General features: G+C 44.9%; 1 protein-coding gene across 2 annotated transcripts in view; it reads left to right on the forward strand.

The window, feature by feature from the left end:
* Nucleotides 1–738: 738 nt before the first annotated feature.
* gnav1 (guanine nucleotide binding protein (G protein) alpha v1) overlaps nucleotides 739–18,165 on the forward strand; it is a 33,919-nt gene continuing 16,492 nt past the window's right edge. Inside the window, exons 1-4 of one of the 2 annotated variants that reach the window (XM_029689819.1) lie at nucleotides 739–1,200; nucleotides 5,146–5,237; nucleotides 13,561–13,653; nucleotides 14,570–14,730. In XM_029689819.1, the coding sequence (XP_029545679.1) occupies nucleotides 1,131–1,200; nucleotides 5,146–5,237; nucleotides 13,561–13,653; nucleotides 14,570–14,730 (416 nt within the window). In that variant the 5' untranslated portion in view covers nucleotides 739–1,130. Of the gene's footprint in view, nucleotides 1,898–5,145; nucleotides 5,238–13,560; nucleotides 13,654–14,569; nucleotides 14,731–18,165 lie in introns of both variants that reach the window. The other variant, XM_029689818.1, reaches the window with a different exon arrangement.

Below are 18,165 nucleotides of genomic sequence, written 5' to 3' on the forward strand. Positions count from 1 at the left end.
CTCTCCAAACTTGTTCCTGGAGACCTACCCTCCTGCAGGTTTTAGCTCCAACATCAGTTGTAACCAACATGATTTAGTGACTCAACCAGCTAGATTAAGTTCGCTAGATTAGGGTTGGAGCGAAAACCTACAGGACTGTAGCTCTCCAGGAACAGGGTTGGAGCGAAAACCTACAGTCCTGTATCTCTCCAGGAACAGGGTTGGAGTATAAACCTACAGTCCTGTATCTCTCCAGGAACAGGGTTGGAGTATAAACCTACAGGACTGTATCTCTCCAGGAACAGGGTTGGAGTATAAACCTACAGGACGGTAGGTTTCCAGGAGCAGGGTTGGAGAGCCCTGCTCTGGAGTTTAGAAATAAAGGAATTGTTACAATGCACAAAGAAAGTCATCAGTGACCCACCTGGACCCCTGCCATCCACAGTGTGAGAACCACTGGTGTTGAAGATCCTATCCGCCAACCAGAGCTGTGTATGTCATCATATTTAAACCCCCTCGTGACCAGAGAGCATTCCAATGGCAAAAGGAGGCTCGGAGAAATAAATGATTAAAAAATAGATATTGGATTTGTCATTAAAAAAAATTATGGGATTTAGTGATGATTTTAAAATACAATTTAAAAGCTTGCATGGGGGCTTTAAACTAAACTATTTAGAGAGAGTTTTTGAAAAAGAAAGCTGTCTGTGGCTTTTCACGAAAGCTCTGACGGGGTCAACTACATGTCTATATCCACTCAAATCACACCACCCCAAACCCAACTGATTAACAACCGTTTAGGTCAGCATGTCGCGCGGAAAACCGGCAAACTGGACCGGTGCTTGCGGCTGTGTGTGGTCACAGATTACGCTGAGCTGTCGAAATGAGGACACCGCTCGAGTCTCTTGAATGAAAAGCCGGTAAAACGTTCACCTCATTAGGAACACAAAGGGAAACTAATCCTTGACCCAGTCGCTTGGCAGGATTTGAGGCGTTGGTGAGCGTGAAAGCGCTGACATTCAAAACAGTGACTATTATGTTTGTTAGTTTCATACCAACGCACCTTGTGGATACAGTGGACATGACAGCACTCACTCAGGCGTCAATTTCTCCTCCCGAAACGTCACTTCCACGGGATATCTGAAACTTTTCCAATGCTGCAATACCGTGGGAGTCTACGAGACCAGGCTGCGTGGGAGGGATCTCCCGTCCCGAATCAACTAGGTGGGGAAACTTTCCGGGAGTTGGGATTCTGTAGGCTACTATAGCAGCGCTCACAGTCTCATTGGCCATTTCAAGGTAGTCTGTTTTTTGAAAATGTTGTTTGTTTCTCGAGTCTAAGACAACAAGGAAGTATTCAGAATAGCCTTGCTGATTTGGTGGTTGTTTGGGAAGGTTGGGTAACGAGCCACTTTTTTGGCTAGGGAGTAGCTAAACGTTTTCACCTTTTTGGATTAGATATATTTGCGGGCGATTCCGCATCATGTTACAACGGATGGACATGCGCTTCCTATGCGAACCGAAGGAATAACTTCTAACCTATTCAATTACTTTTTTCCTTCATTATCTGAATTTTGTCATAAAAGGGAATAGGACAGAACATTTGGCTATATTTTTCCAGACATTTGGCATAGAAAACCAACCCAAAATGTGACACATCAAAAGGAAAAAGCGATAAACATGTTCGAGTCAACTATCTCCGTCAACCCGCGGTGACTGATCCCCCTTCCCCGGTATTATTGTAGCTCGTGCGTGTCCGGTGAACGAGGAGATGAGCAAGGCGAGATGGGACAGTGTCTCAGTTCAGAACAAGACCTAACGGAGGAGGGGAAGAAGGCGAAGCTTCAGAGCGCCAAGATAGACAGGGACCTGTATGAATACGCCAAGAGGGAGATGAACGTGGTTAAAATACTAATGCTCGGTATGTCTTTCTCTTAATTACATTCAATTCAAAGGGATTTATTGGCATGGGAAGCATATGTTTACATTGCCAAAGCAAGTGAAATAGATAAACAAAAGCGAAAATAATCACTCGAAAATGAACAGTAAACATTACAGTCGCATGTTTCAATGGAATAGACACATTTCAAATGTCACTCTACTCTCTCTCTGTGGTGGTAGTAATAAGAATAGTTAGTGGACAATATTTCCCCTCCGGCAGAAGAGTATTTTGATGTTCTGTATTGTACAGCTGAGTGTTCTCTGGTCAGATCAACTGGTCAAACTCCTGACCCCAAGTTAAGACACTAGGCCTGCACAGCACCTTTGCAAGTTTAGCCTATGTTCATTAATGAACTAAAAAGTCCCACACACTTCTAGCTCAAACGAGGCTATTGGAACAACAGCAAAGGGCTAAAAAGACCCATACTAGATCAGATGATTGGTTTAACAGACACACAGTGAGGAGTTTAAAGGCTGCAGGGCAGGCGTTTCCACACAATGGTCTAACATTCTTCCTGGTCAGTCACAGTGAATGAATCACAGTGCAGATAGAGGCCAATGTGGTTTGTGTTGAGATTAACCAGAACTAGATAAATACCCTGGGCCCGGTTGCATAAAACATCTTAAGTAGCTTTTCCCCTTATCTTTTCCCTTCATTTTTATTCGCACAAAACATTTTAAGGCAAATTTCCCCCTTAAAGTAAGTGAAAAAAGTTAGTTGCCCTTGAGGTCCCTTAAGTGCTTCATTCAGTATGGATATCAATGTAAACAGCATTCAGTATGGATATCAATGTAAACAGCATTCAGTATGGATATCAATGTAAACAGCATTCAGTATGGATATCAATGTAAACAGCATTCAGTATGGATATCAATGTAAACAGCATTCAGTATGGATATCAATGTAAACAGCATTCAGTATGGATATCAATGTAAACAGCATTCAGTATGGATATCAATGTAAACAGCATTCAGTATGGATATCAATGTAAACAGCATTCAGTATGGATATCAATGTAAACAGCATTCAGTATGGATATCAATGTAAACAGCATTCAGTGTGGATATCAATGTAAACAGCATTCAGTGTGGATATCAATGTAAACAGCATTCAGTATGGATATCAATGTAAACAGCATTCAGTATGGATATCAATGTAAACAGCATTCAGTATGGATATCAATGTAAACAGCACTTGTGGAAGTGAATGTTGCTTTCCTCTGCCCTGGTTTCAAAAGAAAAACTTCCACCAGCTAGCTAGGTAGCTGAACAGGGGAAGGTGCACAATCCATGTCCTACACAGCTAGCTGGCTACATACTCTGTACCACAGGAGGTTGGTGGCACATTAATTCGGGAGGACGTGCTCGTGGTAATGGCTGAAGCGGAATAAGTGGAATGGTATCAAACACGTGGTGTTATATGCATACTACCGTGCTCCACACTCATGCTCTGAGTGCATTCTCCGAGGATGTTCTCTTGAGTACATTCTTGTGGGGACGAGTGTGTGGAGAACACATAACATTTAACACAGTAGGGGGAGTGCGAGTAATGCTTATCTCACACTGCACCACAAAGCAAATGTTTTACTTCATAATTATCAGCTACATATATGCGAGCCATAGTAATCTAGCTAGCCAGCTAGTTAAACAGGCAAAAATGGCCTAAAACTAATGATATGCAAGGTAGATGTAAATGTTTTGTGGGCAGTTAGCTAACATTATTCATGGCTAGCTAGCTATTGACTTGACTATGGACTTACCCATTCACTGACCCTTCTACCAGCCAGGACAATGACAATAGAGATGAAACAAGATATACACAAAGCAAATGTTTTACTTCATAACTATAAGCTATAACTATATGTGACTCGTAATAATGTAGCTAACCAGATAGTTTAACAGGCAGAAACGACCTACAACTAATGTTATGCAAAGTATATGTCCATTTTTCGTGGCTAGTCAACAGTACTACGTTATCTTGATGTGCTAGTAACTACTAGGAACATGTTGAGAAAAAGTAACTACTAGTAGCTAGCCAGTTAGCCCTATTGACTTATTATGGGCATGCGATCTACAGTACGTAGGCAGATAAACATGCCAAAATTAACGTATCAAGGTCAAATATTGTGGTCGGGCAACATACAAGATATGAATAGGCAACATTTCATTCCAAATTCAGAGTGTGTGTTCTCTCGCTTCAGCTCAAATAATGGCCGCCAATGATTTCAATACATTTTCCGTAATTTTTTACATGATTGAGTCATATTTCTTTGCATACTTTCTGTTGAAGCTTGCATCGACGCATGCTTCAAAATATGTACAAACGGAGTACGCGTTAGAGAAGTGCCCTCCGTGCTCTGTTTCGCATTCTTTGATATGGACTTGTACTCCGACCCTTGCTTGCTCCTGAGAAAAACTCATGGTTTCTATGTGTTTGATGCCATTTCCATTTGCTCCGTTCCAGCCATTATGAGCCGCCCTCCCCTCACCAGCCTCCGCTGCTCTGTACTTCGCTTGATGTGCTAGAAATGAACAGAAACAAGTTGAGTAAAAAGTAACTAAAAGAAACATGTTTTATCTAGTGAATCAAGTTGTTTCTCTGGTCTTGAACGTAGAAGTTCTATTTTGCGATCTCCAAAAATAAATGCGATGTCTTTGAATATATATATATATATATAAAAAAATGTTTTTACCTTTTATTTAACTAAGTCATTTCCATGGTAACCAGAGACCTTCTGTTGTACATGTCTTCAAACTACCGTAAAACCCTTAAATGATGCCCTCACCTAAGGAAATGTCTGAGGGGCTCTGTGCAACAAACACCCTTAAACAATTCCCTTAGGTATAGGAAAATGATTCCTTAAGGGAAACACTTAAGATGTTTTATGCTGTCTTGTCAACTCTCCTATCTACGGTCATTGTCCAATCACAGCACAAACTGATCTGGGACCCAGGCTACAAGATAAAGCTATTGTCCTTGAACTTGTTGTAATACAATGTAAGAAAGTCTATTTCTCTCTCAAGTCAATTCAAAGGGGTTTATTGGCATGTGAAACATGTTTACATTGCCAAAGCAAGTGAAATAAACAAAAGTGAGAAGACACAAAACAACAGGAACAAAAAGCAATTTGAATTTAACAGTAAATATTACACTCAAGGTTTCAAAAAGATAGACATTTCAAGTGTTATTTTATCATGTCTCGCTCTCCATCCCTCCATCTGATTCAGGAGCAGCAGAGAGTGGGAAGAGTACTCTGGTCAAACAGATGAAGATCATCCACAGCCATGGCTTTACCAGGCAAGAGCTGACCAGCTTCAAGGTGTGTATACACACACACACACACACACACACACACACACACACACACACACACACACACACACACACACACACATACACACACACAGAGAGAGAACCCCCCACAGGTAATCTAAATACAGTAGAAGCCTGATCAAATTGCTTGCCAGTCATTGTATGGACGTCTGTTGTCCTATCTACACAGACCAGGTGCTGGTTGCTCCTCACTATAATGGAACTGGCCAGGTGAGATAGATAGATGATCATATCACTCATCTGATAAGAAGTGGAATAAGTGAGGGGGAGATAAGCTGAGTGAGGGCATAGCGCTAAAAGAGGAAGCGACGGAGAGAAACAGAGACTGAGAGAAGGAGGTTCAGTGATATGGGTTGTAGAGGGGGGAAATGAAGAGCTGGGAGACATGAAGTGTGTGTTTCAGGGGTAAACCCATACAGGAATACAGTGGTTTGATTCTCTCCATTCCTCTAAGGAGAATAGGGAATAGGCTGCTATTTGGGACGCATCCTATATGTGGGGCCTGTCGTCTTCTGGGGACAAACATCTGCATAAACACTTCCTGTGTGTTTGTCCTAAGGTCTGGGGTTAAATAGAGGAATGTGGACAATACTGAGACACACTCCCTCACTGACTGGGTGAACCACCTACCCTCTCGGTCTCTCTCTCTCTCCCTCTCTTTTCCCACCAACCTTCCCTTTCTTCCATCCCTCTTTATTCTCCTTCTCACTTAGATTTTACTCCTCTCTTCATTGCTCCCTTGCTCACTCCTCCCCTCTCTCCACTCCTCCCCTCTCTCCACTCCTCCCCCTCTCTTTCCCTCCCCCTCCCTCCCTCTCCTTCCCTCACTCTGACTTCTCTATAATGTAGCAACATAATGAACAAGTGTTGAGAGGAAAGACCTGTTTTTTTAAAGGGTGAGCGCTTTGATGGCTACCAGTTCGCTAACAGGTGTGCAGCAGCAAGTATGTTCAATTATGAGAGGAATTTGGTATGAGGTATTAGTGCGTCATACACATTTGTGTGTGTGCAAATATTATTTTCTAGACTTGGGGAGTATTCTTGCTCTGAATCGGTCCTTGGCAGCTGTCTGCTGTCATGTTACACCAGAACACACACACACACCGGATAGACTCTGATATGCCAGATGAAGGTCCTGGCTGGTGATATGTGAAGGTTATGGCCTTTCCCTCCTCTTTCTCATATAAGTCAGATTATCCAAGACTCACTCCACCATCACTGCCCCATCAGTCCCCCTTTCATCTAAAGAGACACATTTGGTATCATGAACACAATGGTAACATGAACACCATGGTAACTTTAACACTCTCTCTTCCAGTGGAATAAATCACACGCTGCCTCACTGCCCTATCTATGCCCTTCCCTGAACCAACGAAAACAGACTGACATACACACACACACCCCGCCTTCCCCTGTCCTGACCATGCCCTGTACAGCTGATCTCTGCTCTAGGCCTGCTGCAGACTGGTAGAGACTCTTTGATGAACCACATTCTGTAGCAGGAAGAATCCCAAATGGCACCCTATTCCCTACATAGTGCACTACTTTAGACCAGAGCCCACAGGGCACCCTATTCCCTATATAGTGCACTACTTTATACCAGAGCCCATAGGGCACCCTATTCCCTATTTAGTGCACTACTTTAGACCAGAGCCCATAGGGCTATATAGGAAATAGGGTGCCATTTGGGACGCATCTCTTTCTCTGTCCCACCGTTGGCTTGTGTTGTAGCACTGTGACAAGAGAGGGATGTGGATGGGGGCGTGCTCTCTCTGCTGTCTCCTGAAGTCCACGATCAGCTGCTTCGTTTTGTTGACGTTGAGGGAGAGGTTGTTTCCCTGGCACCACTAAATGTGGTGGTTGGCGCTTTCAGTTTTGTGTGGATGCTGCCATCTATCCACGGTTTTTGGTTTGGATAAACTCTAATCGTCACAGTGGGAACAGCATCTATGCACTTCCCTGATGAACTCAGTCACTGAGTTAGTGTATACGTCGATGCTATTCTCAGAGGCAACCCGGAACATATCGCTGTCCACATGACCAAAACAATCTTGAAGCATAGATTCTGATTGGTCAGACCAATGTTAAACAGTCCTTGTCACGGGTACTTCCTGTTTAAGTTTCTGCCTATAGGAGGGGAGGAACAGAATGCAGTCATGTTCTGATTTGCCGATGGCCTTGTAGCTATCCCGGAAGGGGGAGTAGCAATGGTTAGAGTTCTCAGTGAGCGAGTAGCGCAGGAGATGTTGATTAAACTTCCGTAAATAAATGTGGCCTCAGGATATGCGGTTTCCAGTTTACACAAAGTCCAGTGTATTTTCTTGAGAGCCGTCGCAGTGTCTGCCTGAGGGGGAATATACACGGCCGTGACGATGACTGAAGAGAATTCTCTCGGGAGGTAATGCCACCGGCATTTGATGGAGAGGTATTCCAAATCGGGAGAAGAAAAGGACTTGATTTCCTGTACGTTACCTTAATCACACCATGAGTAGTTAATCGTGAAACATACACCTCCCCATTTCTTTTAGCCAGAGAGTTATTTCTGTCTGTCCGTGATGTACGGAGAACCCCGCTTGCTGTATGGACGGGGACAGTATACCTGGAGAGAGCCATAATTCCGCGAAACAGAGTAAGTTATAGTCCTTGATGTCTCGAATGAGATCCTCGCCCTGAGCTCGTCTACTTTATTGTCCAGGGACTGAACATTAGTGAGTAATTTACTCGGAAGTGGTGGGCCTCCTGAGTCCTGTAGGGAATAATACAAGACACGTTCTGTGGAAATAATGTAAGAAATACCACACAAAAAAACAATACTGCAAAGTTGGCTCGGAACTAGGAACAGGGTGACCGTGTCTGTTGGTGCTATCTTGAACTCCAGTGGAGATGGTGAGAATCTTCCAAGTTCCTCAGCGTGAACATCACTGACAACCTGAAATGGTCCATCCACACAGATACTGTGATGAAGGCGCAACAGCGAGGCTGAAGAAATTCGGCTTGGCCCCTAAGACCCCCCCCCCCCCCCCCCCCCCCCCCCCCCCCCCTACGAACTTCTACAGATGCACCATTGAGAGCATTCTGTCGGGCTGTATCATTGCCTGATACGACAATTGCACCGTCTGCAACCGCAGGGCTCTCCAGAGGGTAGTGTGGTCAACGCATCACCGGGGGCGCACTGCCTGCCCTCAAGAACATCTACAGCAGGGTTTCCCAAACTTGGTCCTGGGGCCCCCCCTGAGTGCATATTTTAGTTTTTGCCTTAGTGCTACACAGCTGATTCAAATAATCAAAGCTTGATGATGAGATGGTTATTTGAATCAGCTGTGTAGTGCTAGGGCAAAAACTAAAACATGCACCCAGGGGGAGGTGTGGGGACCCAGTTTGTGAGACCCTGGTCTACAGCACCCCATGTCACAGGAAGGCCAAGAAGATCATCAAGGACCTCAGCCACACGAGCCACAACCTGTGCACCCCGCTACCATCTAGAAAGTGGAGACAGTACAGGTGCATCAAAGCTGGGTCCAAGAGACTGAAAAACAGCTTCTATCTCCAGGCCATCAGACTGTTAAATAGTCACCACTAACCGACGTCCGCCCAGTACCCTGCCCTGAACTTAGTCACTGTTACTATCCGGCTACCACCCGGTTACTCTACCCTGCACCTTAGAGACTGCCGCCCTATGTACATAGTCATGGAACACTGGTCACTTTAATAATGTTTACATCCTGTATATACTGTACTCTAGTCAAGGCTCATCTATGTATAACTACTGCTGTACACACCTTTTCTATCATATACATATACATATACACTGAGTGTACAAAACATTAGGAACACCCGCTCTTTCCACGACAGACTGACCAGGTGAATCCAGATGAAAGCTATGATCCCTTATTGATGTCACCTGTTAAATCCACTTCAATCAGTGTAGATGAAGGGGAGGAGACAGGTTAAAGAAGGATTTATAAACCTTGAGACAATTGAGACATGGATTGTGTATTTGTGTCATTCAGAGGGTGAATGGACAAGACAACATATTTAAGTGCCTTTGAATGGGGTATGGTAGTAGGTGCCAGGCGCACCGGTTTGAGTATGTCAAGGATTGCAAAGCTGCTGGGATTTTCACGCTCAACAGTTTCCCGTGTGTATCAAGAATGTTCCACCACCCAAAGGACATCCAGCCAACTTGACACAACTGTGGGAAGCATTGGAGTCAACATGGGCCAGCATCCCTGTGGAATGCTTTCAACACCTTGTAGTCCATTCCCCGATGAATTGAGGCTGTTCTGAGGGCAAAAGGAGGTGAAACTCAATATTAGGAAGGTGTTCCTAATGTTTTGTACACTCAGTGTATTTTTATATTCCGGACTCTGACATTGCTCGTTCTGATATTTCTTAATTACTTTATTTTCATTTTTTGGATTAGTGTGTATAGTTTTGTATTGTTAGGTATTACTGCACTGTTGGAGCTAGAAAAATAAGCTTTTCGCTGCACCTGCATTAACATCTGCAAAATATGTGTACGCAACCAATAAAATGTTATTTAATTTGAGCTAGAGAGACATAAAGAAGGCCCTTCCTCTGTCTCATCCCTCCTTTATTTGCCTCAGATCCCAGTCCTGGGGCTGTGGAGTGGTTTTATTCAGCAGAGAGATTTTTCTCTCATTCCTCCAGCTATGTCAACAAGGAGGGGGGCACTCAGAACTCTGGGGATGTCATTTTATTGTATGAGGATTCTAGAACACTGTTGAAAATTCTAGAACACTGAAGATTCTTGAACTGGGTCCAATTCCAGAACAGTGTAGAGAATTCCGTTGAGCAGAAAAGCTCTCAGCTTTAACACAACACTGCAGTAGTTAATGATTGAACGCCAGATCTCAGCCAGTTCAGCTACATTCCACATATTGTTTCTGTAACATTGTCCAGATATACTAAGAGCGTGAAACATTTTTGTTCTTCTTTTGTGTTTGAGGATGATAGAAAGGTGTATGTTGGATAGAACAAAAGTTGAATGTTGAAACCTCACTTCCAGGCAGTACATAGTAACCTCTAGCTACCACAACAATACAAACATACCCCCAGCCCTAAAAAGAAAGGAAGTTGGACCACCATTATGACACCCCTGTAATCTGTCCCTCCAAGTCCCTCGGCAGGTTAGTAGGTGGTTTTGTATGTCTGTGTCCTTCGTGACCACAGGGTAGGGTTGTTTTAGTGGCACTTTGAACCTGCTCATCCATACAATATGAATGTACCGCTGAACAACATCCCGTTTGTGGTCCAGACGTCGTCCTTTGGGACCATTATTATACCAGTGTACCGATTCACTTTTAGTTCTACATGATCCTGTCTGATAACGCCCGGGGTACGTTTTCTTTCATGGACGTGCGCATACCGCCCCAATAAACATTGTACACACAACTGCCATACATACGTCCTATTGACCTGCTCAGTAAGGTGTGGTTGATTGAGGGGTTTGGTGGAAAATCACACACACACACACACACTACCTTGGGATTAGTCCTTAAAACCTGTCTAGACCTGAGGCTGCTGTAGGAGTTAGGAGTAGTGAAGACTGAGGCTGTGTCCCAATGGCTCCCTATTCCCTCTATAGTGCACTATGGGCCCTGGTCAGAAATAGTGCACTATATAGGGAGTAGGGTGCCATTTGGGATGCAAACTGAGGCCCTCAGTCTTTTCTGACGTGTTGCTTTATTTCCCTCTTCAGTCTTCATTGTTCTCTCACTTTTCCCCTCTTCCCTCTCTCCTTCTGTTTCTCTACCTCCATTTCTCTGGCTCACCCTCCTTACTCTCTCTGTTGTGTGTGTGTGTGTGTGTGTGTGTGTGTGTGTGTTCCCGTATCTCGCCTCGGGGTGAGTAGTGACTGGAACATTAGCTATGCTGACAGCATAGCAGACAATAGCTGCAGAGGTGAATGGGGGTATCTGGAATTGTATCCCCCTTCCTACACACACATAGACTATACAAAGGGGGTGGCGTAGCCCTCAGATATTGAGATCAGATTACTTTACAAACACCTGGGGGGAGGGGGGGGAGAGAGAGTCTGTGTCCATTAGTCTATTAACAGAGGATGTTAAGTTTCCAGTCAATGGAGAATTTTTCTTTGAAGAGGGAGGGTGCAGGGGAGAAAAATCGAGAAGGGGAGAGAGGAAGTGGGATGGAGAAAAGCTATTTTTTTAATACAACTTTTCTGGGAAGCTCTGGTACGTCTGATCTGACATCACACACTTCAAATAAAGCGGCCGGGAAACAAGGCCAGGAATGTGTTTTGTTTTGAACGGGGAGACGGGAGGGTAGAGGAAACATCTGACCATCAGGTGGGTTGTGGGTGTTTATAATCTGAATACAACAGGACAGATCTCAACACTGTGTAAAGGGGCCTTTTTTGGCCTGCACACTGTGACACTTTTGAAGGGGGGAGGTTTTGACCAACACAGACAGTGAGGGTACAGGGGGGAGGTTTTGACCAACACAGACAGTGAGGGTACAGGGGGGGAGGTTTTGACCAACACAGACAGTGAGGGTACAGGGGGGGAGGTTTTGACCAACACAGAGAGTGAGGCTACAGGGGGGAGGTTTTGACCAACACAGACAGTGAGGGTACGGGGGGGAGGTTTTGACCAACACAGACAGTGAGGGTACAGGGGGGGGGGGTTTTGACCAACACAGACAGTGAGGGTACAGGGGGGAGGTTTTGACCAACACAGACAGTGAGGGTACAGGGGGGGAGGTTTTGACCAACACAGACAGTGAGGGTACAGGGGGCAGGTTTTGACCAACACAGACAGTGAGGGTACAGGGGGGGAGGTTTTGACCAACACAGACAGTGAGGGTACAGGGGGGGAGGTTTTGACCAACACAGACAGTGAGGGTACAGGGGGGAGGTTTTGACCAACACAGACAGTGAGGGTACAGGGGGCAGGTCTTGACCAACACAGACAGTGAGGGTACAGGGGGCAGGTTTTGACCAACACAGACAGTGAGGGTACAGGGGGGAGGTCTTGACCAACACAGACAGTGAGTAATGTGTAGATGCCCTTTCTTTGAGGTGAGAATTTAGAGCATGGTGCCAGTGGGACAGCAGCAGACTGGGGTTAGAGGTCACTAAGCCTAGCCACATGCTGCATGTTAGGACCAGGGAAAGGTACTGAGGAGATTTAAAGTCTTATTTGGAGCCTCTTCTCATACTTTAGAAAAGCATATTTTATCCCTCCCTCCCTCCCTTATTTTCTTTCTGTCTTCCCTTACATCCTCGAGGGGGCGAAGAAGAGAGTGAGATGGGTAGGAGAGAAGGGATGAGAGTCTCTCTGAGCTGCTTATTTTTCTGACACAAATCAATATGCAGGTGTCAGCAAAGATTAATATTGGAGAATGTGTTAATAAAGAATCATTACTCCCTGACAGCTGACTGTCCTCAGCCCGGCCCGGCTTAACACATTACTGATACTGAAGTTATGTGTCACTCTCATAGTTAGTTACAGTATCTCTTATCACACTGTAGGTACGCCCCACTGAGAAAGTCAAACACCTCCAATAAACTTCAGAAAAGATACAGACAGAGGAAGAAAGGAGGTCTAGACTGATAAAATCGGGATGGAATGTAATGCTTATCTCTTTCTGGCAGGGGAGAGGGAGGGAGGAAGAGAGGGAGGGGGGTTGGAGACTAACATAGATCCCCCTAATCCCATAGAGTCACTCAGAGATTCAAACAGTTGAGTTTTGAGTTTAGTTGATATTGACTTTTGTGTTTAGTTACATTCAGGGTTGGGGTCAATTCCATTTCAATTCCAGTTCATTCAGAAAGTAAACCAAATTCCAGATGTTCCTCATTAAAAAGCATTGAGGAGGATTGGAATTAGAATGTCAGTGTACTTCCTGAATTGACTGGAATTTTAAATGGAATTGACCCCAACCTTGGATACAGTTGAGTTTTTGGTTTTGTGTTGACTTCTATGACTTTTGTGTTCGTCATCTTCAGACAGGTCTGATATCTCCCCTTGAACCTGAAGTCTGATTTCAATGAACACCCTTTTTTATTTGAAGAGGTTATATAATGGCTGTCTGTATGGTGTTGCCATGTAATTAATGTCTGATCTTTTTGGTTATAAAGGCTACAGTTGTCTGAAATGGCACCGTTACCCATAGTGCACTAATTTGACTAAAGTAGTTTCATACACAGGGTTTTCAGATGCATTCTATATGTACTTTTCCTGTGTGGTGTGAACACCGTTGCCATGGTAACTGGTGTTTTTTCTTTTTTTACCTCTGACCCCTGCCCTGTTGACCCCGTACAGCCGGCGGTGCTGGACAATCTTCTGACCTCTATGAAGTTTGTCCTCCACGGGATGGGCATTCTCCGGATCAACCTGACTAACAGCAAGAACCAGGTTAGAGGGAGATGGAGTGTCTGTCCGTCTGTCTGTCCGTCTCTCTCTTGTCTATTGCTCTCACTGACTCTCTCACTGTATCTGTCCGTCTGTCCATATGACTTACTTTCTCTGTCAGTTTCTCTCTCTTGCTCTCTTTGCCTCCACCTCATAGAAACACTACTTCACTTGATGGCTTTAGTGTGTCTGTGTGTGTGATTTGTCCAGACGGACACTAGAGGGCAGCATGCCTATAGCAGACAGCAGTGTCTGTCACACACAGAGAAGGCTGGCGGGTCTCAGTGGTCTGATTGGCTGCTGCTGCTCTCCATGTTTACTCAGCCCTGACCCATTAGTCTGCTGGCAGCTCAGGACATTCCCCGCGCGCACACACACACAGAGACACACAGACACACAGACACAGATACTTGCACAGACACACACACACACACACACACGGAGATACGGACGCAGATACACATGCACAAACACATCTCTCCAGTTTTATTTTGTTAGAATGTCATAGTTCAAATAGGCATCAATAATAACCAGTTAAGTGGATGAGTTGTAGTGTAATTGCTTTGTAATGACATGGTACAGGGGTCTGATCGGGAGAAGGTGTGTGTGTGCGTGCGTGCGTGAGAGATTGGGTGGGAGGTGTTATTGTCAGGTTCCATTCAATTTGAATAACTTTATTGCCAAAGGTAACAGAGCTCAAAGCATCACCACCCACACTGTCTGACGGCTCATAACTAGAGCTGTGAAACTGTGATGAATTCTGTTTTTATGGCCGAGGTCACTCGTTTCTACTGCTAACCTTGTTATTCGTGCTGTGGGAGAGAGTTTGGCGTCTGCAGTGTGTGTAGCTTCATGTCCACTCAGTACTGTGTCATGTAAGCTGTATGTACATGATACCATCTTTGTTCTCACCCCCCAGGTGCACGCCCACTCTGTGTTGTCCTGTGGGAGGTGTTTTGATGAGGATCAGGTGCTGTTTCCTTTCATTGGCCACGCCCTTTCCTGTCTGTGGGCTGACCAGGGGGTCCGAGAGGCCGCAGCCAGGGGTTACGAGTTTGAACTCAACGACTCTGCCCTGTAGTGAGTAAACTAATAACACGTCATACCTGTTAAAACACACTGCCAGGGTGAATACTGACCTGACGCACGTCTTACCTGTTAAAACACACTGCCAGGGTGAATACTGACCTGACGCACGTCTTACCTGTTAAAACACACTGCCAGGGTGAATACTGACCTGACGCACGTCTTACCTGTTAAAACACACTGCCAGGGTGAATACTGACCTGACGCACGTCTTACCTGTTAAAACACACTGCCAGGGTGAATACTGACCTGACGCACGTCTTACCTGTTAAAACACACTGCCAGGGTGAATACTGACCTGACGCACGTCTTACCTGTTAAAACACACTGCCAGGGTGAATACTGACCTGACGCACGTCTTACCTGTTAAAACACACTGCCAGGGTGAACACTGACCTGACGCACGTCTTACCTGTTAAAACACACGGCCAGGGTGAATACTGACCTGACACACGTCTTACCTGTTAAAACACACTGCCAGGGTGAATACTGACCTGACACACATCTTACCTGTTAAAACACACTGCCAGGGTGAACACTGACCTGACGCACGTCTTACCTGTTAAAACACACTGCCAGGGTGAATACTGACCTGACGCACGTCTTACCTGTTAAAACACACTGCCAGGGTGAATACTGACCTGACGCACGTCTTACCTGTTAAAACACACTGCCAGGGTGAATACTGACCTGACGCACGTCTTACCTGTTAAAACACACTGCCAGGGTGAATACTGACCTGACGCACGTCTTACCTGTTAAAACACACTGCCAGGGTGAATACTGACCTGACGCACGTCTTACCTGTTAAAACACACTGCCAGGGTGAATACTGACCTGACGCACGTCTTACCTGTTAAAACACACTGCCAGGGTGAACACTGACCTGACGCACGTCTTACCTGTTAAAACACACTGCCAGGGTGAATACTGACCTGACGCACGTCTTACCTGTTAAAACACACTGCCAGGGTGAATACTGACCTGACGCACGTCTTACCTGTTAAAACACACTGCCAGGGTGAATACTGACCTGACGCACGTCTTACCTGTTAAAACACACTGCCAGGGTGAATACTGACCTGACGCACGTCTTACCTGTTAAAACACACTGCCAGGGTGAACACTGACCTGACGCACGTCTTACCTGTTAAAACACACTGCCAGGGTGAATACTGACCTGACGCACGTCTTACCTGTTAAAACACACTGCCAGGGTGAATACTGACCTGACGCACGTCTTACCTGTTAAAACACACTGCCAGGGTGAACACTGACCTGACACACATCTTACCTGTTAAAACACACTGCCAGGGTGAACACTGACCTGACACACGTCTTACCTGTTAAAACACACTGCCAGGGTGAACACTGACCTGACACACGTCTTACCTGAACACACCTGCACTGTACACCTGTACAACTCACCTATATTTTCAATCTTTCTCTCTCTGTGTCTCCTATTCTCACACACTTGACTGTGGTTGAATCAGCATATGTTAAAGAGAGATCCAGGGGTCTAATTATCTGTGGTTGAATCAGCATATGTTAAAGAGAGATCCAGGGGTCTAATTATCTGTGGTTGAATCAGCATATGTTAAAGAGAGATCCAGGGGTCTAATTATCTGTGGTTGAATCAGCATATGTTAAAGAGAGATCCAGGGGTCTAATTATCTGTGGTTGAATCAGCATATGTTAAAGAGAGATCCAGGGGTCTAATTATCTGTGGTTGAATCAGCATATGTTAAAGAGAGATCCAGGGGTCTAATTATCTGTGGTTGAATCAGCATATGTTAAAGAGAGATCCAGGGGTCTAATTATCTGTGGTTGAATCAGCATATGTTAAAGAGAGATCCAGGGGTCTAATTATCTGTGGTTGAATCAGCATATGTTAAAGAGAGATCCAGGGGTCTAATTATCTGTGGTTGAATCAGCATATGTTAAAGAGAGATCCAGGGGTCTAATTATCTGTGGTTGAATCAGCATATGTTAAAGAGAGATCCAGGGGTCTAATTATCTGTGGTTGAATCAGCATATGTTAAAGAGAGATCCAGGGGTCTAATTATCTGTGGTTGAATCAGCATATGTTAAAGAGAGATCCAGGGGTCTAATTATCTGATTGGGGAGGCCTGCTGTCCTGTGATTAGCCTTGTGGTGTGTGTCACTGACAATCCACACACACACACACACACACTGTCACAAAGAATCAACCATGATCACCCTGAGAGCGAGACAAAGGAGAAAATACTTATTAAGAGAGAGAAGAGGTGGTCATTATGGACAAATCTGTGTGACGGAGGTGAGTCTGAAGTACAGCGGGAGAAAGAGGGAAAATGAACAGAGAGAAGGCTGAACCAACCAGCCCAGCAGGAGGCTGTCATCTCTCCTCCTCTCCCCCAGCATGAGGCCTCTGCTCTGGCTTTATCTACAGCGACAGGTCCCCTGGAGACCCACTGAGCACCAGCCGGACACCACAGCCTGGGAAATACACCTCGCAAAAAGTCACGCAGACACACACACACAAATACTTGCAGACACAGAAACGCACACACACACAGAATGGAGGCTTTGCTGCATCAAAGTGATGGTGACATTCTAGCCCAGTCATTCCCTATCAGCTACTTGGGCTGTAACACACCCTGCAACCATCTGACACACACACACACACACACACACACACACACACACACACACACACACACACACACACACACACACACACACACACACACCAGTATAATCCATCTGTTAGATAAACCATAGCCTCAGAGTACCAATATTATTATGTAAAGCTATAACTCGATCTAAAAGCCATTAATCCACTAGTATGAATATTCAGTATGGAGATTAGTATTGTAGCATCTCCTGGGGGTTAGCTTATCACTGCATTCCACACCTGACAGCAGTGCTTCATTTGTAAATTGGGAGGTGACGGAACAAAAAGTGAGCTTGAGAGGGGGGGTGAGCTGGGGAGTTCTTAGGTACCAGAACGCATGAGGAAAAAATGCCCTTTTATAATAAATCCTTGCATGCATATCATCATATTTGCGTAGTGGCATAGAGCAGTAGAGTAGAGGCACTTAACAGAAGTTGCACACACTGGAAACATGTTTTTGTAGCCTAGGGTCCGGGAAAAGTCTTGCTTTTTATAAACGCATTTCATGTAATTATACGTCATTTTACATGACTGTAGACTTTGGTAGAATCTTTTTATTATAATTTTTTTAACACCACACAAATAATTGAAATGGCAGGCTACTTTGACACTGACAAACTGAGAATCAGAAATCAATAAAAATGGACCTTGTCTTGAATCCATTAATAGTCTAGACCTAGGTGTGTGGAAACACAATGTGAGGAGGAAATTATAGTCCTAAAACTGCTTTCCAGTTTCACTGACTCACCTATGCGCTTGTGCCAAAAGCCTCT

This window comes from Salmo trutta, chromosome 14 (genome assembly GCF_901001165.1).
Source record: "Salmo trutta chromosome 14, fSalTru1.1, whole genome shotgun sequence".
Lineage (NCBI taxonomy): Eukaryota > Metazoa > Chordata > Actinopteri > Salmoniformes > Salmonidae > Salmo > Salmo trutta.